The sequence below is a fragment of the Bubalus bubalis genome, chromosome 11 (genome assembly GCF_019923935.1).
Source record: "Bubalus bubalis isolate 160015118507 breed Murrah chromosome 11, NDDB_SH_1, whole genome shotgun sequence".
Classification (NCBI taxonomy): domain Eukaryota; kingdom Metazoa; phylum Chordata; class Mammalia; order Artiodactyla; family Bovidae; genus Bubalus; species Bubalus bubalis.
This window is the reverse complement of record NC_059167.1, coordinates 19,009,687-19,033,920: the sequence shown is the minus strand read 5'-3', so window position 1 is coordinate 19,033,920 and position 24,234 is coordinate 19,009,687. Positions and strand designations below refer to the sequence as shown.

The 24,234-nt window shown below is 47.7% G+C and overlaps 1 protein-coding gene across 7 annotated transcripts in view; it reads right to left on the bottom strand.

Moving 5' to 3' along the window:
- Positions 1-24,234, bottom strand: part of DPF3 (double PHD fingers 3) — a 290,669-nt gene that overhangs the window by 140,501 nt on the left and 125,934 nt on the right. For all 7 annotated transcript variants that reach the window (XM_044924773.2, XM_025295255.3, XM_044924771.2 and 4 more), the window contains exon 3: positions 13,831-13,938. In XM_044924773.2, the coding sequence (XP_044780708.1) occupies positions 13,831-13,938 (108 nt within the window). The remainder of the gene's footprint in view (positions 1-13,830; positions 13,939-24,234) is intronic.

The window sequence follows — 24,234 nt, the reverse complement described above, 5'->3', positions numbered from 1 at the left end:
CGGGTAAAGATCAAAGCCACAGACTTTTGACATAGGTGCCCCAAGCCTGCCACCCAACGCACCAAATGCAAGGCTTCCACTGGGCTGTTGGAGCCACTGAGCTCATTAACAGGATGCAGGCAAGACGAACCCAAAAGTGCAACATGGGAGCACGGTGAGTAATTAAATCCCAGGTCATTTAAAAATGCTAACGCTCGGATGTCACGGACTCATGGAGCCTCTGACTCCTCGTGCATTTTTTTTTGGCTCGGAATGGAGGACTGGGAACCTGCAAGTCATATATGGATTATAATAAAATATGCCATATAAAAAACAGATTAAGACAGTTCTTCTTTGGGGAAATATACAAAGAGGGGAGCTGTCTGTTAGCTGTCGAGTTTGCAAGAGATACCATCTTTGGGGAGGCTGTGCTCTGCCGACAGACAGGCTGCCCCAAGGGAAATCGTGGTGAAACACCCCGACAAGCCACATCCATCCGTCCATCCATCACGGGCTCTCTCTGACGCAGGAGCCTGGAGATAGAGCCATGGTGCAAAGGAGGGAGAAATCCCACAGACAATGGCAGACAGTCCTCCTGCTGCATCATGAGTGCTCAGATTTTTTTTTCCCCACCTGACTCTAGTTTCTTTAAAAAATACAAACGGGCAGTCTTCTATTCTGGTTGCTTATTATTTTGAGGAGTTAAGCTCATCACATTTCCTTGGATTTATACAAGGAACAAAATGCTTAAGAATCATTATTTCATTTATGCCCACCAGACTCTCAGGCTCACGGGGAAGGAGGAGGAGGGGATTGCTATCACTCACCCCACGGGGGAGGAGACTGGAAGGGACTGAAGCCCTGATTTCCTGAGATGGTGGCGGGCCCCCGGAGTCCATCTGCTCATTCCTTAGGGGTGCCATTTTCTTGGCTGCATTTGACTCCCTGCTTTGTGATTCATAAAGCTCAAAATAGATGAGGTTCACAATGAGGACCCATCACCCAGGCTGCACCCTGTAGGTCCTTGTTACCACTTGTTTTAGAAGCCCAGGATATCCACACCACAGGAGGACTGATCATGCCCCCCAGAAGGCCTGTGGCCCCCACCCTCTGCTCTGCCAACCCCCTCACCCCTTGCCAACACGCAAGGATGAGCCCCTGGAAGCAGGACCCAGAGGTTGGCACCACAGATAAGCAATCTCCCACCTCTGAGACACAGGAAAACACCCACACTGCTGAAGGAAACTCACCACTCTGCTGGTTAGTGGACCAACCAAGTTGATAGAACTTAGCGGGAAGGTGCAGAGAAGGCAATGGCACCCCACTCCAGTGCTCTTGCCTGGAAAATCCCACGGACAGAGGAGCCTGGTGGGCTGCAGTTCATGGGGTCGCTGAGTCGGGCACGACTGAGCGACTTCAGTTTCAATTTTCATTTTCATGCATTGGAGAAGGCAATGGCACCCCACTCCAGTGCTCTTGCCTGGACAATCCCATGGACAGAGGAGCTTGGCGGGCTGCAGTCCATGGGGTCGCTGAGTCGGGCACGACTGAGCGACTTCACTTTCACCTTTCACTTTCATGCATTGGAGAAGGAAATGGCTACCCACTCCAGTATTCTTGGCCTGGAGAATCCCAGGGACGGGGAGCCTGATGGGCTGCCATATATGGGGTCGCATAGAGTCGGACACAACTGAAGTGACTTAGCAGCAGCAGCGGGAAGGTGAGGGGGGGAAGGACAGCGGGACTGGATGGAGTGATGAAATGGTTCAAGGGAATACGGATCACTGGAAGGTGCAAGAATACTGATCACTGTCTGGGGTGAAATCTCAGGTCTCGTACCCTCACAGCACACTTGGCCTTGGTCTCCTCATCTGCAGAACACAGTCCACTTCCCAGTGTTGTTATGGGGCCAGATGAGATCACAGACATAGAGGGGCTGCACAGGGAGATGCTCGGTTCATGAGAGCCCCTCTTTTTCACCTCCTAAAGTCTCCCTCTCCTTGCACTTCTAAGCAAAACTCCCCTTCTAATACACTCAGACCATCAGATGTGGTGAGACACAGCTCCCCCAACCTGGACATGGGCCCAGGGGGAGTGGAAGCAAAGAAGCCAAGTATGGAGCAGAAGACAGAGGAGGCTGAGGGTGGGACTCGGCTCGGAGCTGAGATGCTGCTCCAATTTGGGGGGTGGGGGTGCGAAAGGGGGATGCATCCAGAAGATTTGGAGGTCATAGCAGAACCACATGGAAGAGCCCATGCTTTATTCTTTCACTTGACAAGTAATTATTGAGCATTTACTGTATACCAGGCTCTGTTCTAAGTGCTGAGGACACAGCTATGAACAAGAGACAGAAATTCTTGCCCTTGTAGAAGTTATATTCTAGTGGCATAGAAACAAGACAGAAAATAAACAAGCAAGACCCATAGAATGGCAGATAGTAATCATCGTTTTGGAGATAAACAAAGAGGGGGTGGGGGGACAGCGATAGGGGAATCTGGAACATCAGGAGTGATGGGAGGGTGGGTCCACATGTAAAATATCATGTATGAAATGAGTTGCCAGTCCAGGTTCGATGCACGATACTGGATGCTTGGGGCTGGTGCACTGGGACAACCCAGAGGGATGGAATGGGGAGGGAGGAGGGAGGAGGGTTCAGGATGGGGAACACATGTATACCTGTGGCGGATTCATTTTGATATTTGGCAAAACTAATACAGTTATGTAAAGTTTAAAAATAAAATAAAATTAAAAAAAAAAAAAAAACGCTGAATCATCCAAAAAAAAAAATAAATAAATAAAATAAATGTGGTCTGGAAAGCACTAACCTGAGGAGCAGGGAGGGGGCCACACTGCTCGTCAGGAAACGATGTTCTAGGCAAAGGAGCTAGCACATAAAGGCTCTGAAGCTGGGGTCTGTCTGCCCAGAGCACAGTGAGCCGGGGGGGAGAGCAAGAGCCCAGTTCAGAGAGTGCTGGGGCCTTGAAGGGCTGTGTAGGCCTCTGCAAGAATGCTTACTCCCTTGGACTGCAAGGGGATCAAACCAATCAATCCTAAAGGAAATCAACCCTGACTATTCATTGGAAGGACTGACGCTGAAGCGCCAGTATTTTGGCCACCTGATGCGAAGAGCTGACTCATTGGAAATGACTCTGATGCTGGGAAAGATTGAGGGCAGAAAGAGAAGGGGACGACAGAGGATGAGATGGTTGGATGGCATCACTGAGTCAATGGACATGAGTTTGAGCAAACTCCAGGAGAGAGTGAAAGACATGGAAGCCTGGCATGCTGCAGTCCATGGCATCACAAAGAGTCAGACACGACTGAGCAGAACAACAACAGCTTCTGAAGACACCAGCAGTTTCGAGCAAAGGGTGACAATATGATGTATATATCTCAATAGGATCATTCTGAAATTAACTGAAGGAAGGTAGACGTGAGGGGACCACCAATGAGCCAGTGCTTAGGAAAGGGCCCTGTCCTCATGATGCCTATGTCTTGGTGGCTAGATACATCCAGAGGGCAGTCCCCTGACCCCTGAGCAGGGAACATCCCCACACAGTGAATCAGGATAGAGGCCAGGTGTGGAGAATGGGTGCCCAGTGCCAAGGAGCAAAGGAATGAAGCCACACCAAGGCGAGTCCACAGAGGAGAGGTTCTCGGAGAAGGCAGATCAGCCTAGGCCAAGGGCAGGAGAAAAGACCCAGCCAGGCAGGCCCAGCCTAGCACCATGGGATGACAGGTGTTCGTAAAACATAGAGGAAGCCTTCCAAGTTTTTCTTTGTGCTCCCTGCAGCGGATGCCAGAGGACCGAGTCCTGGGACACAGGGGTGAACTTGGGCAAGCTGTGGTTCTGGGAAAGGCAGATCCCATAGCCAGATGCCAGGTCTTCTCAGGACAGAAGGTGCTAGCCTTGGGCTTTTAAAGACTGTAAGGCAGAATGTGTTCCCATTCTGGCCACACGGCACACACTCTGCCAGCTGGGCGGTGAGCTGCCTGCAGCGAGCACACACTGGGGACAGGAACAGCATCAGCTGAGGTCCCCTCAGCCCACCCAGCAGCGCTATGTGGGGGTGGCATCAGCGGTGCCTCTTCACATCTGCCAAACCCTGCAGCCCCACCTTCCAGCGGGACTCTCGGAAAAATCAAACAAGCAGAGCAGCTGCCATGATACACATTTCACAGATGGAGAATCAAGGCCAGAGTGGTAGGTGACGGCTCAAAATCACACAGCCAGGGGTGGAAGGGTCGGGACTTGAATGCTGGTCTTGTGATTCCTGTTGGAGGCCTTTTCTCCTGCAGAGCACAGGTGTTCAACATACTGAAGGCCCCCCTGTGAGCTCAAACCAAAGACAGGCAAGATGGTAAAGCCGGGACAGAACCCCCCCACCACTGCCCAGGCCAGTCTGGGCAGTGGACGGGAAGGCCAGGTCAGCTCTAAAGGCTCCCCTTCGCCCGCTCGAGCTCCCTCCTCTGTGCAAGGGGCATGATGAGAACCAAGCCACATTCTTCAAGCTCGAGATGAGAGACCAGGAGGCCCTTTTCTTTCCTTCATCCTTTTAATAAATCTTTGCTGTCCACCTACTATGTGCCAAGTCAGGTACTGGGTGTTGGGGATACAGATGAAGTATTGAATGGGCCTCTGAACTCAAACTGTGCACCTTCCAGGAGGGAGAGATACAAGGGCACAGGCCCTGGTATAACAGGGAGACAGTCTCACAAGCTATGTTCTAAACGTGGCTCCGCCAAGCCCAACTGCAAAACCAGTCGTGCAATCCCTGCAGCCACTAGGCACACAGCCCGGCCGACTCCCAGCAGCTGCCCAATTCCTGGGCCAGCCCCGGCTCCCAGAGCCCCACAGGTCAGTGCCAGAGTCCCAGGCCCCTTTCCCCAGACCCAGCGCCTGTCCCCAGGCTACCAGGAGGGCACAAAGCGGGGGCTGGAGGGGCCTGCCCACCTCTCTCTGGCTCACGAGGCCAACAAGAGCTGAAGAAGCTGCTGTTGCCGGCCTCCAGAATGGATGGCTGCAGCTCTTGACACTGCAGGAAAGAGATAAATGACTGGTCATTTCCCCCGATGCACTTGAAGGCATCCATTCTCTCAGCCGTACCACGCTCAGGCAACCCCCCGCACAGGGACAGATAAGCACTGACAGATGGGGTGGGGAGCCCAGCGTCCTTCCTCCCGCAGAAGGGCACAGCCGGACCCCTCTGCAGACCGGGAGAAGGTCACGCTGTCCATTGGCTCACACCTGGCTGGGGGCTCTACGGGTCCTTCCCCTGCGTGCCCCCATCTCGCCCACCGCCCCCCCACCCTCCACTAGCTCATCCCTGTGAGGAGGAGAGGGGGAGGCGGGTGTGGGGTGGGGGGCCAGAGGGAGCCAGCTGACAGGCTCATCAATCTCAGGCTACATGCTTGGCACATCGGCGTTCCGTAAGTTGTTCCCGGGCTGGGAGGGTGCCGGAGGAGTCGGAGGGACTGTCTCGAGGAGAAGAGAAATCGAGCTGAACATCAGAGAGCAAATGGTGGAAGAAGCCCGGAGACTATTAAAATGTGGGCCATGTACAAAAGCAGTAGGGAACTAATTAAGATGCAGGATTTTCAAAAGCTGGGGAAGTTGGCCGCGGCCCGCTCCCATCTGTAGAGTTCTGGCAGTTCGGTGCGGCAGGGACAGCACCCTAGGCGGGCAAAGCAGGCCGCTCCATCACTGCCCCTGCAGGCAGGACTCAGGCCTGGACTGTCCCCTTAGGAGGCACCCCCACGAGGGTCCCTGAGACTTGCTTGGTGGCTGGCTGTGGCACGCTCTGCTTTGAGCCGTACCTTCAACTACCATCCCCCAAGGGTTTCTGCCCGACCATTCATGTTCCCTCAATAACATGTGGGGGAGGTGGTGATTATCCTGGTCAATCATGCCCAGTCATTGAACAGCAGCCAAAAAAAAAAACACGCAAGAGAAAGAACCAGAACCCTATTCCTGGCTGCCTTCCTTCCCATCACCCCTGGAATCTGCAAGAGATATGCTGGTCCCCAAGGGTCCTGGAGCAGAAGGAGACTGGCAAGGCCTCAGGTACATTCCAGGAGCCCTACTGAGACCCCAGGGCGGATGTGCCTGTTGAGTCCCAGAGCAACATGGCGCCAGTTCCAACAGGTTTCCCCACAGGTTCCTTTCCTTGGCTTCACCACAGGCGCCCCTTGGGAAATTCACTGCCTAATTCCTTGCCACAGTGTCCCAACTTCTAAAACAAAGCCTGTCCTAGACCACGAGGACCTAAAGGTCTGGAACGAGAAGATGCTAAACTGATCTAAGCAAACTATCTGAGCATTTAACCCAGAAGGACACAAGTTTGCTCCCAGCCCTTTTTCCTTATTCAAAAAAAACAGTGAAGTTAAAAGGCTCTTTCTCAATCAGCTGGCTTTTGCCCAACATCTGCCCCACTCTTCAGGGCCTTCTGATGGATATTTACTATCCACCTTTCTCTCTTGCCAGCTCAGCTTCCCCTTCGCAAGGACAGAGCTCCATTCCTGGGGGCAATGGTCCAGGGGAGGCCCCTCCCTGGCACCAGGCCCCTGCCTGTCTTCACGTTGCCTGAACCGCGATGGCTGCGCCATGAAACACCTTGCATTTGCCCCTGCAGCCAAACGCAAGATGCAGAGAACACTGAGCTCCATTGTCAGTCAGCGGAGAGAAATAATGCTGTGTGTGTTGTCCTTCAGACGCCCAGGCAAGTAGGAGGTTGCAAGATGTTTATTCAAGACTGATTGGAGGGATGATGCTAGGCGTGAGAAACACATAGGTCCAGGGACGCTGAGAATGCTTTCAAATTCCAAAGAGTTCACCCCAGCTCTCAGCCTCATTCCACCCCCACACAGACACATTTTTATTTTCAGCAAGTAGTAAAGAAACATGGGCAGGATGGCATATTCACAGTGAGGGAGATGGGAAGAGGACAGCAGGCCTGGGGAGTACTCCATCAGTGTATAATTTAGCCCAAGAACAAATGACTTCACAGAAGGCACCATCGGCTCCCCACTCCCCGCCCTGCGATGTCACGCATGAGCTTTGGGCTGTGTAGGGCTGAACCAGAAGTGGATGGTTCTGCAACCCTGGCTGAGATCAGCTCCAAAGTCCCTCAAATTTCCTGAGTGGATCCCCCGCCCCTTACCCTGACCTGGTTTCCTGACAAAACTCTCAGCTCTGAAGACCTGGGGTCAAGGACAACTCTAAGCCACATTCCACCGTGGCCTTTTTTTTTTTAGCTGAAAGCTGCCCACCACTGGCTGGACTCAGGCAGGATCACAAAGGAAGACAGGAGGGGCAATCCGGGTGCTGGCATGACAAATTGCTTGTGGCAGCTCCTTATCAGGCATGGAAAGGTCTGAGATGGAAGGAAACTCATGCTTTGAGACAATTCTGCTCCAGGCCAATGCCCCATCTCTCACAAATCAGGGGAACTCTTTGTCTCTCTCTCCCCAGAGGACTCGACTGGCTGATGGTGGAGCCCAAGGGAGGCTCCAAGAATCACAGACATAACTGCATCCCTAGAGCCTGTCGAGCGGAACTCAGGAGAACCCACACCAGGAGGCTGGGAGGGAAGACAGAGGAAAGGATTGGCAGCCATGGGGACTGGGTGGTGGAAGGGTGCCAAGGGTGGTTGGGTCACTCATTTGTTTTTTTCCAACATAAACTCAATCTTCCAGTTTCCATAAATTTAAAGAGATTCAGCCCAGGATGGACAAATTGATTATCAGTTTTCACCAAGGTTTGCCCAAAGAGGACTATACATAATGTTGGGCAATTTGCTTTTTTCTTTCCACTAAACAATATAGCTTGGATGTCTTTCCATTTTTTTCTCCTACTCATTCTTTTAAAGGACAAAATACTATTCTATTTTACGAATGTATTCTATGGTTAACTAGTCCCCTGCCAAAAGACCTACTGGTTGCTTCTATTCTCTGTTTGCTGCTGCTGTTACAAACAATGCCACAATGGACAACCTTACCCACTGGGAGTCCATATTTATTTATAGGATAAAATTCTCTAGCCACAGAATTGGTAGGTCAAAGGGCAGGTGATTTTTAAATACTGACAGGCACTGCGCATGAACCTTCATACAGGTTAGACCCAGCTCCACTTCCGCGTGTAAAAGAGAGCAGATCCCTAGCTCCTCATCTGTTCCCTTCAGCTGCCCCCCAATTCCCAGGGAGGTCTGCCTCCATCCACCCAGTTGACTGCCTCCACCTACTAGAAATTTGCAGCAAATTCCCCCAGGAACTCTGGGTTCAGTGGTTCTACCCTGAGTCACACTCGAAAATATGGATAAAAAAAAAAAAAAACAAAAACAAAAAAAAACCAGCCCTCTTTGAGACCAAATCAAATGGAATAAAAATAAGAAAGAGTCATTTTGAAATATTGTCCAAGTCGATTCTGTGCTTTGGGAGGACATTCCCCCCACCCCGCCGCCATAAAAGGGGAGAGGTCCTCTCAGCTGAGGACTGTGTATTTTATAAATGATGATGGTAGAGCCTCTCAGAGGTGGCATGTGTTATTACCTACGCAGGGACACCTGCCAAGGGGACAGAAGAGAGCTGAGATCCAGAATGTGCCTCGTAACCCACCAGAAGGGGCATCATTTATAAATGTCTGCCCAGCCAGGGGATCTTTTTCTACTTTTACACAAAGGTGCCATATGGGTGAGCTGAGGCTCTGGGTGAAGGACCTTTTCTGAAATGTTGGCTTGTGTGAAAAATTCAAAGGCAAACATGTGAAGCCTCCAGGAAGAGGGTGGTACATTTTTTTTTTTGGTCATGCTGCTTCATGTTCTCTGGATAGGCCCTGACGCTTTGAGGTTCAAGCCTGAGGCTCCTTATCTCTGACTCTCAGATGCTCCCCTGGCATCTTTACTCACAACCTATAGCCGCAGGCTGGTGAGGTGGTACACATCCTGAGAGCCAGGCCTGCCCCGGTGGTACACACTCAGAACAGGATACAGAAATGACTGACATTTGGCCCAAGGCCTTGGGGGTTTTATTTTTGTTTTTAGCAGGCTTAAGAGTAGGTCTGATTACCCAGAGAGGGAACAAATTCACCTGAGATGGATCTCTTGTCATTTGTAAAGTTGTTTATTCCAGCCCTGGATTGTTGAGTTTCTCAACACTTAGGTGCAGGTATGGGGGAGCCATTCTGCCTTGGGCGGGCCTGACTTGCCTGGGGTCTTCTGCCACCTGAGGATATGATTACACCTCTGAGGGCCCATCCTCAACCAGGCTGGCGCTCATCCTTACAGAGAGGGTCCTCCCCCGGGACCCTGGCCGTCTCTGAGGCTGGGCCTTCACCAGAGGAGCAGCCACCTTGGCGTCTACTCCAAGCGTGAGGACTGAGCCCCAGGAAACCTCTCAAAGATCACAGATACGGACATGGTACTGCTGGGCACGTGGCTACAGGACACCGCCCTAGGGGCCTTCCTTTTCCTTTCCCTAGACCCAAGGATGGGCAAGTCCAAAGTCAGTTGTGACCCCAGCTGCTCTACGTTCAGCTTCCTGGAGACCCACGTGCCTGAGTACATGTCTGTAGCCAGAAGGACCAGACACTGGTAACGTAGCTTCTTGCCTCAGTCCCACCAACAATGAGATTCTAAGTCCTCAGATACATGAGCAGCACAGTAGATGCTCCTTGGCTTTGCCAGAAACCTGACTTCCCTGACTTATAAAATGGGCTTATAATACTTTTACCTCTCCCTTGCCTCTCTCCCTCCAGGGCTATGGTTAAAGACCAAAGGAAGTGGCAAATGATAAATGAAAACGTTTTGTGTGTGTGGGTGCTAGTCGCCCAGTTGTGTCTGACTCTTTGCTACCCGATGAACTTTAACCCACCAGGCTTCTCTGTCCATGGAATCCTCCAGGCAAGGATACTGGAGTGGGTTGCCATTTCCTTCTCCAGGGGATCTTCCCAACCCAGGGATCAAACCCGGGCCTCCTGTATCGGCAGGCAGACTCTTTACCATCTGAGCCAACAGTGTATTGTTCAGATACTGGCTACAATGATGATTCGACCAGAGCGCTCCATCCGCCGGTGGCTCTGATGGGTGGAGTGAACATGAACCCAGTCAGCTAATCAGTCCTTCCAGGGATTTCTCCAACACAGATATTGAAGGAGACTGCCTTTCTGCCAGCTGTGTTGAGTGCTGAGTCTGGGCTGCTAGTGACTACCTTGCATTCCCCATGAGGAGAAGACAGTGTTAGAGGTGGAAAGAGACACACAGAGCCCCCACTACAACATCTGAGCCCCTGGATGAAGCTGTGCCTGAAACCCAAATCCACTTTGGGATTCACTGTTATGTCAACCACTTCCCATTTTTTGCTTACGCAGATTCAACTTGAATGTCTGGTGTTTATGACTGAAGGAATTACAGCTATCTCTTGGATGCATTTTAATAATTAATATATTAGTTTTCTAATCATAAAATAAAGTTTTTAAGGGAAAAACCTTGATAACTTTTAAGTTAGTACACCTATCAGCAACATGAGGAAGCAGAAGGAGCACTGAACAGAGAAATCAAGCAACCTGGATTCTCTGCTGGTTCCCATGGGAATTGCTGTGTAAGTTTGAGCAAATCTCCCAACTTGTCTGAAAGTGAAAGTCACTCATTCATGCCAGCTTTTTGCAGCCCTATGGACTATACAGTCCATGGAATTCTCCAGGCCAGAATACTGGAGTGCGTAGCCTTTCCCTTCTCTAGGGGAGCTCCCCAACCCAGGGATCGAACCCAGGTCTCCCGTATTGCAGGTGGATTCTTTACCAGCTGAGCCACAAGGGAAGCCCAAAAATACTGGAGTGTCTGGACCTTAATAAAATAAAGAATTGGAGTTAATGATGTCTGACATGTTTACAGTGCTAAACATTTTTGATTCTATAAAAGATAATCCAATTAGTCTGATATAAAGTATTCTTAAGAAAGGTTTTTTAAATAAACATTAAGAATAAAGACTTTAAAAAAGAATAAAGACAATTTAAAATTGATGTCAAGCATTTATAATAAAATCCTTTAACAAATTACATATGAGATGCCCTTATATAGTCCGTGGGATTGCAAAGAGTCAAGACAGGACTGAGCAGCTAATACTTTCATTTTCACTATATACATGTAAAATATTCATTGCATCACCGCTTAGATTGGAAAAATATCCCTGGTGGCTCAGACAGTGAAGAATCCGCCTGCAGTGTGGGAGAACTGGGTTTGATCTCTGGGTTGGGAAGATCCCCTGGAGGAAGGCATGGCAACTCACTCCAGTATTCTTGCCTGGAGAATCCCCAAGGACAGAGGACCCTGGCAAGCTATAGTCCACAGGGTCACAAAGAGTTGGACATGACTGAATGACTAAGCACCTGAGAAATGAAAATTGGGAACAGTTTGGGTAGACTCCAGGAGTTGGTGATGGACAGGGAGGCCTGGCATGCTGCCATGGGGTCGCAAAGAGTCGGATACGACTGAGCGACTGAACTGAACTGAACTGGTTAAATAAGTTGTAGTGCATTCATACAATGGAATATCGTGTAACTGTGGGAAAGAAATGAAGAAATTCTTTACATATTGACATGGCCAGTGCCTGAGGCACATTTTTAAGGGAAAGGGCAAAATGCAAGGTGGTTGTGCTGCATGAAAAGAGGAAGGGAAAGTCATACAGATGTAATTCCTGCGTGTGCATAACCTGTGTCTTGAAGAATCCCCAAAGACTGGTACCATTGATGCCTCTTTGGAGCCTGGGTCTTATTTTTCACTATAAAATATATCCTTTTATATTTTTGGGATGTGACTGCATGACCTACTCAGTTTTTTTTAATTTTTAATTGAAAGGGTAAGAAATGGCAAATACTATTACATATTGCTTGTTTGATCCTCATGAGGAAGCTGCAAGGCTGGCTAGGAATCCCAAGTACCACCGTGCTATTTACAGATGCAGAAATACACCCAGAGGGTTCACATACCCCAACACAGAGACACATCCAACCAGCGACAGACACCCGAATAGTCCCCTCACTCAAGTCTACACAGCCAACGGGCGTGGGCTCACCCTCTCACTATAGCACCTACTGCAAAGCTCTGCTTAGGGTGGAATTTAAATGGGTCCAGGTAAGGCTCAAGTCAGGGATTACCTCTTCACTCATCAGACCACTTCCAGATCTGGAACAAGGGAGGAGGGAGCCAACACCTCCAAAATAAATTGTTCATATTGATAATTGTTTAATAAAGGCATGTAGATGGTGTGGATTCATGCCATCCTGACTTGTGGTCCAACCACCTGTAAATCTTCAAACCTCAACATGTGTTCTGAGGATGCAGTCCTTGGGATTGGATAAAATGCAAATTCTAACTCAGCAGGTCTGGGGTGAGGACCAAAGGCTCCCAAGTGATGCCTATCCTGATAATCAAGACCACACTTGGAATGTAATTCTAGAACCATACCAGCTGACATGGTCACCACTAGCCACGTGTGGCAGTCTAGCTCTGAATGCAGCCAGCTTACAATGAAATGTGTTAAAAGCTTAAGATACACACTGGAATTAAAAAACTATACCAAAAAAAGAAAAATATCTCATTCATAATTTTTATCCTGATAATATGCTGAAATAATATTATTAAGTTAAACAGAATCTATTGTTTAAAATTATTGTCACCAGGTTTCTTTTTCTTTTTTTTTAATGTGGCTACTAGAAAATGCAAAAAGATACATGTGGCTCATAATCCTGCTCCAGGAGACTTGGTTCTCCTATAACCTGCATCTCAGGGAGTTTGGGACCACCTCAGTCATCACCCTGGAGTGTCTGCAAGGGTCTGTAAATGAGGCAAGGCCATTTGAGAACTTGGGTGGAGTACCTACCCCTAACAAATAAAACTTTTTCACAAGTGAAATCTGGGTTAGAGTGAGCAGTTGAAGCATGCTTATCAATGGAACTGTAAGAAAGCATGAGAACAACTGGTTTAGCAGAGATTTTGCAGGAAAAAAAACACAGCCTCGGGAGCCAGTGTGGAAAGGCAGGCATGAGGTAACATTGCCAGACAACCACCCCTGCCAGGTCTGTGCTGTCTGGGGACAGTGGAAGGGGGCAAGTCAGCTCTGCCTTTATTCCATTTAACAGCATTCCTGAGTCACATCCCAGCTCCGGCATCCCCCAAAGCAGAGGTTCCCTTAAAGCTAAGGACCCAGGGCCATCACTTGGCCTTGCTGCAGCCCACAAGGTCTGAAGACAGCCATCTGTTCAGAAGTGTAATAATAGACCAGTAAAGAAACTAACCAACTCTTTCTGCAGGGCCACAAAGCCATCAGGGACACCTAGAAGCAAATCCTGAACTCAAACTCTTTTATTTCTATGTCCCAGATGGGTTCCATTTTTAGTGACTGGCCCTTCTTGTGTAAGATGATCCATTAGTTCATTCCCAATGAGGTGGGAGAAGGTGCACAGGGCACTGTTCTCCTTAGATCACAGTCTGGGACTAGGTTTCTTTACTTGAAACCCCGCGAAGGTATCACCCAGCCCCAGATAGCTGCAACTCCTTCAGCTCTGCTGGAAAGTCGTTCATCCTGGGCCTGTTCCCGCCCTGCACCTGCTTGCTCTCCTCTCCTGGGGCAGCAAGAGAAAGACAAAAGGAAGGGGAAGGCCTGAGACCCACCCCCCAGAGGGCGAGAAGTTTGGGGGTGTTGGGGGGGGGAGGGTAGGTGAATGTGTTTATTTCCTGAAAGTGCCTTGGGGGCACATGCACTCTCTCAGAAAACTCCGCAGAGCAACTTCGTCCTTGGCCAGCCCAGCACTCCCTGCCTCTCCTGTCTCGGCCCAGCCAAGTTCCACCGGGCACTCACCAGGTTTTATTTCTAGCAGCCGCAGTTTCGGATCCTCAGGCGGGTGCAATCGTCTCTTCTTACGCCAGCAGCGGGCAGGGTATGTGTACAGCTGGCCCGGGGCAAGGCCTGTGGACAGAGAAGACATAAAGGTTAAAGGCTCCAGGCTGGATGGAGCCTTGGAAACCACCCTGTCTGACCTTCTCAATCACAGTAAGAATGAGGCCCAGAGAAGTGAAGGGGTGTGTGAAGGTCACACACCTGGTAAATGGTGGAGCCCAGGCAAAATCTAGGCCCCCTGAGCCCAGGACCCTGGGGCTCTGACTGCTCTCCATTGCTGTCTCAGTAGGCACATCCCAAAAGTGAGTCTTCATTGTTACCAAAATCAGTTCTGCTTTCTTAGCCTAGAGAAAAGATCAGCAAGACCTCAAACACAGGAGGGACTTTTCCAGATTTATCCCCATCGTGGGGTTTCCAAGGCCGTGTATGTCCAGCTACTTTCCATCAACTGCCCCTCTGCCCAGGCCAAGCAGGTGCCCTTCAAGGTGGGCGTCAGGCGTCATTCTGTCTACCTGCAGACAGCCTGGATGGGGAAACAGCTCAAGGAAACAGAGTCAGGCTGCCAGATCTCCTACCCGCTGGCTTCTTCCACCCACTGACAGCTGCTGGCAGCTCGCTGAAGCCGAAGGGAGTCCCTGGCAACCTCCTTCAGAATATAAGCCTTTCCTGGGAGCAGGCTCCATGCCTGCACAGCGGGCATATCTGTACATCCCTGTCTGAAGTGAAGTGAAAGTCGCTCAGTGGTGTCCGACTCTTTGCGACCCCCTGGACTATACAGTCCATGGAATTCTCCAGGCCAGAATACTGGAGCATTTCCCTTCTCCAGGGGATCTTCCCAATCCCCTGGGATCGAACCCAGGTCTCCCACATTGCAGGAGGATTCCTTACCAGCTAAGCCACAAGGGAAGCCCACATCCCTGCCTGGGCTTTACCAAAAAGAAACAGGCCGGAGTCCAGTGCTGGGCTTATGGATCACACGGTCTCCCAACAAGAGCCTCCACTTGGATTTGGCCTTTGACATGAAAGCGCCATACCTGTGTAGTGTCTCAGGCCAAGCACCCCATGAGGAGCCTTCCTGCTCATCAGCCAACACTCTTGTGGCTCACGTGGCACACAGTGTGGCATCCAGAGGCCTTGGAAGAACACGGACTTCCCACACTAGACCCTGGTCTGTTCCCAGAGAAGAGGGCAGGGGATGGAGGCTAAGGGCAGAGGAAGAGGGCTGAAAACTGGTTAGGTGATCTGCAGATTCAAAAGCCTGCCCGATGCACCCCCAAATAAACCAGCAAGTCAACTGACCCACCCCCACCATTAGAGAGAAAAGCCTGACATCAGAATCCCCAGAACTGGAACCGTGGCTGACACAGAGAAGAATCAAATGAAACACTTGCCGAGTGAGTGAGGGAAAGAATATGTTCCAGTTCACGGAAGTCACAACTCCGTCTTCTGTAGATGAACATGGCACGTAACAACCGTTAGAGACAGGCAGCCCCCCTCCCCAACAAAAGGGGCCCTTCCTAGACCTCGGACCATGGGTGCAAAACATCAGGACCCTTTTCCCGTGTTCTGTCTTCCATTTGGGGGCTTTTAAAGTTAAGAGAGGGCCTTCCCTGCAGTCCAGTGGTTAGATTTCACTTTCCAATGGCAGGGCTTGCGGGTTCAATCCCTGGTCAGGGAACTAAGGTTTCACATGCCTCAAAGTCAAAAAACCAAAACATGAAACAAAAATAATATGGTAACAAAGTCAATGAAGATTTTTTAAATGGTCCACATCAAAAAGTCTTTTAAAAATTAAAAACAATAAAAGCTAAGAGAAAAAATGTCTTCATTTTTGCATTTTTTACAGAAAAACCTGCAAAAGTTTCACTGTTATACCTGCATTCATTCATTTTTCAGTTGTGTTGTCATCTCTACCCATACACTGGTTTGGGTCCAGAGCAGAGGCAACTACTCCAGCATTGAAGGAGACAAAATTTTGTTTTGTTTGAACAGTGAATGAATTTATGATTCCTATAAATGGGTACATTGAGTTGGAGTCCCTTCCAGATGTTTTGGCCACCGCTGGGGCCGGTGTTCCCCAGGATCCCAGAGAAGGCCAAGTATAAGGGCTGACCTGCTGCTCCATATCCCAGAACTTGTCCCTTAAAATGCCCCCTCATCTTGGATGAGCAATTCTTAATCCAGGCTGAAGCCAAAAATCACCTGGAGAACTTACTAACACCAATGCCCCAAACCATGCCAGAGCTACCCCGTCCACATGGAGGTGTGGGGGGAACTGAACACCTCTTTGTTTTAACGCACGTTATAGACTGTCATACTATCTGACAAAGAAACTCTGGATGTCTAAGCACCAAAGAGTTACTACTTGGATATTCCCTCTGATGTACCAAGACCAGTCTAATCATTTTTCCAGTAGGTTCACAAGGTTTCCTGTAGCTTTCCCAAGCCATTGTCATTAACTGCTTGCTTACTAGATTGTCATCCCCACTGGTTTAATAAGATGCAAGGTGGCAGGAGTCATGTCCATCTCAAGTATCCCCAAACCTTAGCACAGTGCCTGGCATTCTCAACCAGAATGGTTGAGTTTCAGAAACACAGAAGTGGATGACCCTTGGCTCCTGCTGTTTCTGACTCCAGGAGACTCCTCCACCCACCTCCAAACCATCCAAGAGGGACCTGTTGCACTGAACACAGAACCCACCCAACCCACCCCAAGAAGGGAGTCTCTGTGCTGTAGGCTCCTTCTTGCCCACAGGCTGCTTTCATGGTATTTCCACTCTGACCAAAAACAGGTCCATGAAAAGGAACTGGTCCTGACCAGCACACTCACAAAGGTCTAAGTGACCGGAGGTTGAAATCATTAGCCCTTGTCCAAGTCATCCACCCTCCTTGAGGCTGCCATCACCACACTGCCTGGTCAGCTGCCTCGGGCCACTCAGCTATAGGTCCATTCTCCCGAGGGAGTCCATTTTAGGAAGTACTTTGAATGCCCAGAAGAAGGGACTGTCTTTATTTCCTTCTGTAACTTTCTCTGGTGGATGGAGGAGCCCCACAGTGCAGAGGATGAGCACGAGTCCTCATACCCCCATTCGAGTCGCCTTGGGAATTTCACCATACCTCTCTGAGCCTGTCTCCTTGCCTTAGGATAAAGGTGATAATAATACCTACCTTACAAGGACTGTTGGGGGATTAGCTTATATTCAAGAAGAAGCTCTTTATAGCCATGAAGTCTCATACAGACATCAGTTCTTAATTATCAGGAGTTAGCTGACTTGAACAAGCCTGGACTCTTTGCCCATGTGGCCCCCATCTGGCATGACATGACTGCTCTTTGCTCCTCTAGCCACAAGGGGGGCAACGGGCTCCCCTTTGATGCCTGCTTCAACTCCTATCAACAAGCAAATGCCCCCAGGAGCTCTCTCAGGGCTCCTGCCCCCTTCCTTGCCCTCCTCCCTGGGCTGACAAGCACCAGGGTGCCTTTATAGGGCCAACACATTCAGCCCTGGAGTTCCACTTACACAGGGATGAGCAGAGCCCCGTGAGAGTTATGTTGTTTATCTCATTAGAACAGGAGGCACATAACTCAAAGCCCATGTGTCTGTGTGGTAGATGGAGGAGGGGGTGGCGAAGAGGGAGGCACAGCTGCAGCTGGGGAAATTAACCTGAAGGAGGAAGTCTGGGGATGGGGGAAATGAGATGGATATAGAGGAGAGGAAGGCAGGAGACAAGAGTGGGTGACCAGCCTTCCCAGTAACCAAGACCACAGCAATCCCTCCATTCACACACCCCACTGAGCAAACTGCTTTGCTATTACTTTGAGCTGCAATTCCAGGTACACTTATATACGAGTGTGAGCATGGCAGACACACACACACACATACACACACACACCCACTCAGGAACTCACCCACTGGCTGCAGGAAGAACTGGCTCCATAGGAAAATTCAGCAGGATGAGCTGGGTGCCTGCACATGTAAATTGCTTGTCACATGCATGGCCCACGTTCAGCAGGTGGATCCTGAGTGTTATGAGCCTCTCTGACAGACACAGCATGAGCCATTAAGAATTCAGAAGATGAAATGGGATGGGAACAGATTTGAAAAGAAGAATCAGAATATCTTCCTCTTCCCCAGAACAGAGCTGAGCAGTGGCAGTTCAAGCCCACCCAGAGAAGGGCTCTGCCCACAGCAGCTCAGAGAGTGGCCCGAGGTACCCTACTCATTGCTTCACAGGACACATTGCCCCACTGTCGGTCACTGTCGATGTGGCAGTTTCACCTCATCCTTATTTGAAATCAAAATCTACCTTCCTGTTGCTTACCTATGCCAGTTTGTCGACCCTTGATCCCAAGAGTGGACAGGTGTCATCTGCATCCCGAACGCCCATCCCACCCACCTGCTTGGGTTCGGAGGAGAGCCAGCTGAGAGAACGAAGAACTAGAGGGCAATAAGAGTAGAGGAAAAAGGCGGTGACTACATCTGCCCGAGAGCCTGGGACTCTCCAGCAAGACAGGGCGTCCAAACTACAGAAGTCGGTATTGAAAAGGGGTCCAGCCCAATCCTTCCAAGCCAGAATAGCAGAGATTCACCAAGGCAGCTGTAGTTTGAAAACCTCCCACATAAGGAACTTGGCATTAGATCAGATCTTACTCGTATTTATTTCCCCAGGGCCCACAGATGATAGGTGCACTGTTTGTGGCTGAAGATGACAATTTGGACCAAGTCTGCAGAGCTGGAAGGATGAGTAATAAGCCCCAGGTAGGGCTTGAGGGGCAGGGAAGATGTATTTCCCAAGCACTTACAGCTGCGTCACTTCTTGGTGCTCTGTCCTCCTCTCTTCTCTTGGCTTATTTAAGAGCTGCCCGGATCGTATGGACTATCTCTTCAGTAAAGCACTCCTGAACCATCCCAGACCACAGTGCCTTTTCTCTTCCCTGAAAGTCTGGAGTCCTGGGTACCTGGCAGCTCAGCCAGCAGCCAGCATGGCTCTCTATCTGGCTAGCCAAACATCCCCTTCCAGCCTCCCCTCCTATTCTTCTTGGGAGCTCCTCTCTAACATTCAAGTGCAGTGTCCCATGTGACAGGACTGCCCAGGCAAGGTAGACCTCAAATCCAGAATGTTGCCTGCTTCTTCTGGCCCAGAGACCTCCCCGAAGTCCCTCACTGGTCCCATCACACTCAAAACCTGACACAGCGGAACTTGCCTTGTGCTCCAGTGGTTACAGCTTTGCCTTCCAGTGCAGGGGTGCAGGCTCACTGCCTGGTTGGGGAGCTAAAATCCCACCCCCATGCCTTGTGGCCAAAAAGCCAAAACATAAAACAGAAGCAAAATTGTAACAAAATCAACAAAGTCTTTAAACATGGTCCAGGTCAAAAAAAAAAAAAAAACCTGCCACAGGACAGTCGCTAACATTCAGTGAGCTCTTCGTCTGTTCCAGGGTAGCGCCTCACGGTCCCTGCTCTCTCACTGTGAGGACAGCCATTCCATCGCCGGCCCACACGCAGCAGGCTTGAAACACAGAGCCCCCTTTGCCAAAACGCTCAGGAAAAGAACTCTGGCCCTCCTGCCCACCCTCCTCAAGCCACTTCTTGTGGAATTTATTTCTCCTTTCCTATCACATCACCAACTAAAAGTGCTCATGGGGAAATGCATCTTGGTAATACAAAAACATTATAGTAGAGTATATAAAATGTGTGGAGAATCAGATACTGACTGGGACATTCTTTCTAAATTTGTCAGAAATGTTTACAGTATCAACATTATAACATGGAACGGGAGCTTAGAAGTTATTGAATCTTATTCTTACCAGACACAAGAATTGCCTCTACACTATCCCTGACTTGAGTCTCCACTCTGGCCTCTGTTTCAATAATTCTAGTCCTTACCCTTCCATGAAGCAGTCTCCTATGCTGCTGAAATATTTTATTGTTAGAAATATGTCTACCAATCTCATCCACCACTGGTGAGAATGCAAAAGGGCTCAACCCTGTGTCTGAGTTTCTGGTGCCTCAGATAGTAAATAATCCACTTGCAACACAGGAGACCCACATTTACTCCCTGAGTGGGGAAGATCCCCTGGAGAAAGAAATGGTTACCCACTCCAGTATTCTTGCCTGGAGACTTCCATGGATAGAATATCCTGGAAGGCTACAGCCCATGGAGTCGCAAACAGTAGGACATGATTGAGCAACTAACACTATGAAAGAGAATTTGGCATATCTAACAAAACTGCATATATGTTGACCTTTGACCCAGCAATTCCACTTCCAGGAATCTCTATCACAGATTCACACACAAAAATACAAAAATATGCATTCATTGTGGTATATTCAATACTAGAAAAAAGGTGAAAGCAATCCAATGTCCATTATAGGGACATGGTTGAATAAATAATAGTACAGCCTCATAATGGACTATAATGAAGTTATGGAAAGAAGTGGGGGGAGGAGATAGTGGGGGCAGGGGAGTGTACACTGCAATGGAATATATCATTAAGTGAAAAATGTAAGGTAGAGAATAGTGTGCATATTATATTATCATTTCTTTAACAAATGGGGATATACATACACAGATGCATACATACTGTGTTTTTACATGTTTTTTTTTAATGGAAAGATAAACCAAAAACTATTTTTTAAAGTTACTTACAGATAGAACAAAAATAATAATAATAATAGTAGTAACAAGAAGAAAAGAAAGTTGTCTTTTCTTAGAAAAGGAAAAGAAAATAGAAAGAGGAAAGGAACAGGATAAAAGAACAGAGATAGAAGAGGGCTAAACTCTCTCTCTGAATATACCATGCTTTGTAGATCTGACTTTAAACCCAGTAAATATTTGATATTATTACAAAGGAAAATTAAAATATAAAAGCAAACTAAGATCATGGGATCTAGTCACATCACTTCATGGCAAATAGGGGAAATATGGAAACAGTGGCAGATTTTATTTTCTTGGGCTCCAAAATCACTGAAGACAGTGACTACAGTTATGAAATTAAAAGACTCTTGCTTTCTGGAAGAAAACTATGACAAACCTAGACAGTATATTAAAAAGCAGAGACATCATTTGGCTGACAAAGGTTCATATAGTCAAAGCTATGATTTTTCCAGTAGTCACATATGGATGTAAGAATTGGATCATAAAAGGGCTGAGCACCAAAGAATTGATGCTTCTTACTGTGGTGTTGGAGAAGACTCTTGAGAGTCCCTTGGACTGCAAGGAGATCCAACCAGCCAATCCTAAAGCAAATCAACCCTGAATATTCATTAGAAGGACTGATGCTGAAGCTGAAGCTCCAATCCTTTGGCCATCTGATGCGAAGCGCCTCCTCACTGGAAAAGACCCTGATGCTGGGAAAGATTGAGGGCAGGAGAAGTGGGTGACAGAGGATGAAATGGTTGGATGGCATCAATGTACACGAATTTGAGCAAACTCTGGGAGATAGTGAAGGACAGGGAGGGAAGCCTGGTGTGCTGCAGTCCATGGGGTCACAAAGAGCAGGACACACCTTAGTGATTGAACAAGAAAAGCAAACATCTGCCTCTGGCTAAGATGCATATCAAGGGCCAGCTTTACCTTCCCACCTGAAGCCAAGATAGAAAAAAAATGAAACAAGAGTTTTCAAGACACTGGACATCAGGCGATGAAGGACAGTGATCCTTTAGATACTGAAAATGAGCAAGGTGAGCCCTGTGATTGCCCTAGCTTACTTGCTTGAGAGTTTCCAGAGTGCAGCACATGGAGGAGGAACACAGGTAGAACTCAGCTGACTTCTTGAGTTGAAGAGAAAGAGCTGAGAGTCTGGGAAGACCAAGGTGACTAGAATTCAAGGAGAAGAATAGTAAACAGGGATTTCCCTGGTGGTCCAGTGGTTAAGAACTTGCCTTCCAATGCAGAGCATGTGAATTCAATCCCTGGTTGGGGAACTAAGATTCCACATGCCGAAGAGAACTAAGTCCGTGTGGCACAGCAAAAGAAAGCCCATGTGCCACAACGCAGAGCCCATGTGCTGCCACAAAGACCTCGTGCAGCCAAAATTTAAATAAATAAATAAACACTTTAAAAATAATTAAAAAAAAAAAACACAGCAAACACAAGAAAGCTGCTCAGAGAAAGAACTGTGGAGATACACAAAGGGTCTCCTTCAAGTATTCAGCTCAGTATTGATCACAGCATGCTTGTGAGGAACCTACTAAATGCCAAGAGAAGAACCACCTGAAAGAACATAGGTGTGCCTGGTGTGCCCTAGGGGCTGGGAACAGTCTGTTCCCACCAGCACTTTGGAAAAGCCTCATGATTCATGGAGCACTGGGTAGGGTACAGAGAATGGTCTTGCCTTGCTAATGGGGAATTAGCCCTAGATTAAGCACTGTTCAAGTTAAAAGTAAGACAAGAAAAGATCAAACTGTTTCTAAGTAACTTGACAGTGACCCAAAACAAAGTTCCAGAATATCTATAGGAATAAAAAATATATACAGTACCCAGCAAGGTAAAATTCACAATGTTGGGCATCCAATTCAAAATTACAAGGCATGTAAAGAAGCTACAAAATGGCCTACGATGAGAGGAGGGAAAAAAACAATTAAAACCAATCCAGAATTAACACTGATGTTAGAATTAGCAGAAAGACACTAAAACAGTTATTATTTATATTCCACATGTTTAAAAGCTTAAAGCAGTCTGTTTTAAAAGACTCAAATTTAACTTATAAAAATGAAAACTACAATGTGTGAGATTAAAAACATACCAGATGGAATTAAGGTCAGATTAGACATTAGAGAAGAAAAGATTAGAACACTTAAAAACATAGCAATTAAAAACTATCTAAAATAAAAATCCATGAGAAAATGAGAATTAAAAAAAAAAAAGCAGAACAGCATAGTGAGACAACTTCAAACAACCTACTATGTGTCTGATTAGCATCCCTAAAGAGAAGAGAGGGAAGAAAAAATATTTGTAGAAACAGGGCTGGATATTTTAAGTCTGATGAAAACTATAAACCTGCTGCTCCAACAGAACTAAGTATAAGAAGCATGAAAAAAACTGTAGCAATGTACATCATAGTCAAAATTGCTCAAAAACAGTGATAAAGAGAAAATATTAAAAGCAGCCAGAGAAAAGAGCTGTATTACAAATAAAGGAACAAAGATAAGGATGATTTCTCATCAGAAACTCTGCAAGCAAGAAAATAGTAGTTCAATCATTGTAATACTGAAAGGGAAAAAAGAAACGTGTCAATTTAGAGACTATACCCAGCAAAAATAACTTTTAAAAAACTAAAGCAAGCTAAAGATATTTTCAGATACACAAAAGTTGAAAGAATTAATCATCAACAGGCCTAGACTACAAGAAATGTTAAAAGAAAACTTTAGGCAGAAGAAAATTGATACTAGATCTAATTAAGGATCTACACAAAGAAATAAAGAACATTAGAAATGGCTTTTAGTATATCAGTAATCATATAAGAAGAACTAAAAAGCCTCTTGATGAAAGTGAAAGAGGAGAATGAAAAAGTTGGCTTAAAGCTCAACATTCAGAAAACAAAGATCATGGCATCTGGTCCCATCACTTCATGGGAAATAGATGGGGAAACAGTGGAAACAGTGTCAGACTTTATTTTGGGGGCTCCAAAATCACTGCAGATGGTGATTGCAGCCATGAAATTAAAAGATGCTTACTCCTTGGAAGGCAAGTTATGACCAACCTAGATAGTATATTCAAAAGCAGAGACATTACTTTGCCAACAAAGGTCCGTCTAGTCAAGGCTATGGTTTTTCCTGTGGTCATGTATGGATGTGAGAGTTGGACTGTGAAGAAAGCTGAGTGCCCAAGAATTGATGCTTTTGAACTGTGGTGTTGGAGAAGACTCTTGAGAGTCCCTTGGACTGCAAGGAGATCCAACCAGTCCATTCTGAAGGAGATCAGCCCTGGGATTTCTTTGGAAGGAATGATGCTAAAGCTGAAACTCCAGTACTTTGGCCACCTCATGTGAAGAGTTGACTCATTGGAAAAGTCTCTGATGCTGGGAGGGACTGAGGGCAGGAGGAGAAGGGGACAATAGAGGATGAGATGGCTGGATGGCATCACCGACTCGATGGACATGAGTTTGAGTGAACTCCAGGAGTTGGTGATGGACAGGGAGGCCTGGCATGCTGCGATTCATGGGGTTGCAAAGAGTCGGACACGACTGAGCGACTGAACTGAACTGAATCATATAAGAAGTTTTTCTTATTATTCAAAATTCTTTAAAAGATGTGGACTAAACAAAATAATGACAATGCACTATGAGGTTTACACCATATATAAAAATAAAATGAATGACAGCAGTTGCACAAAGGTCAGTAGTCAATGCTTTTATGTTCAAGT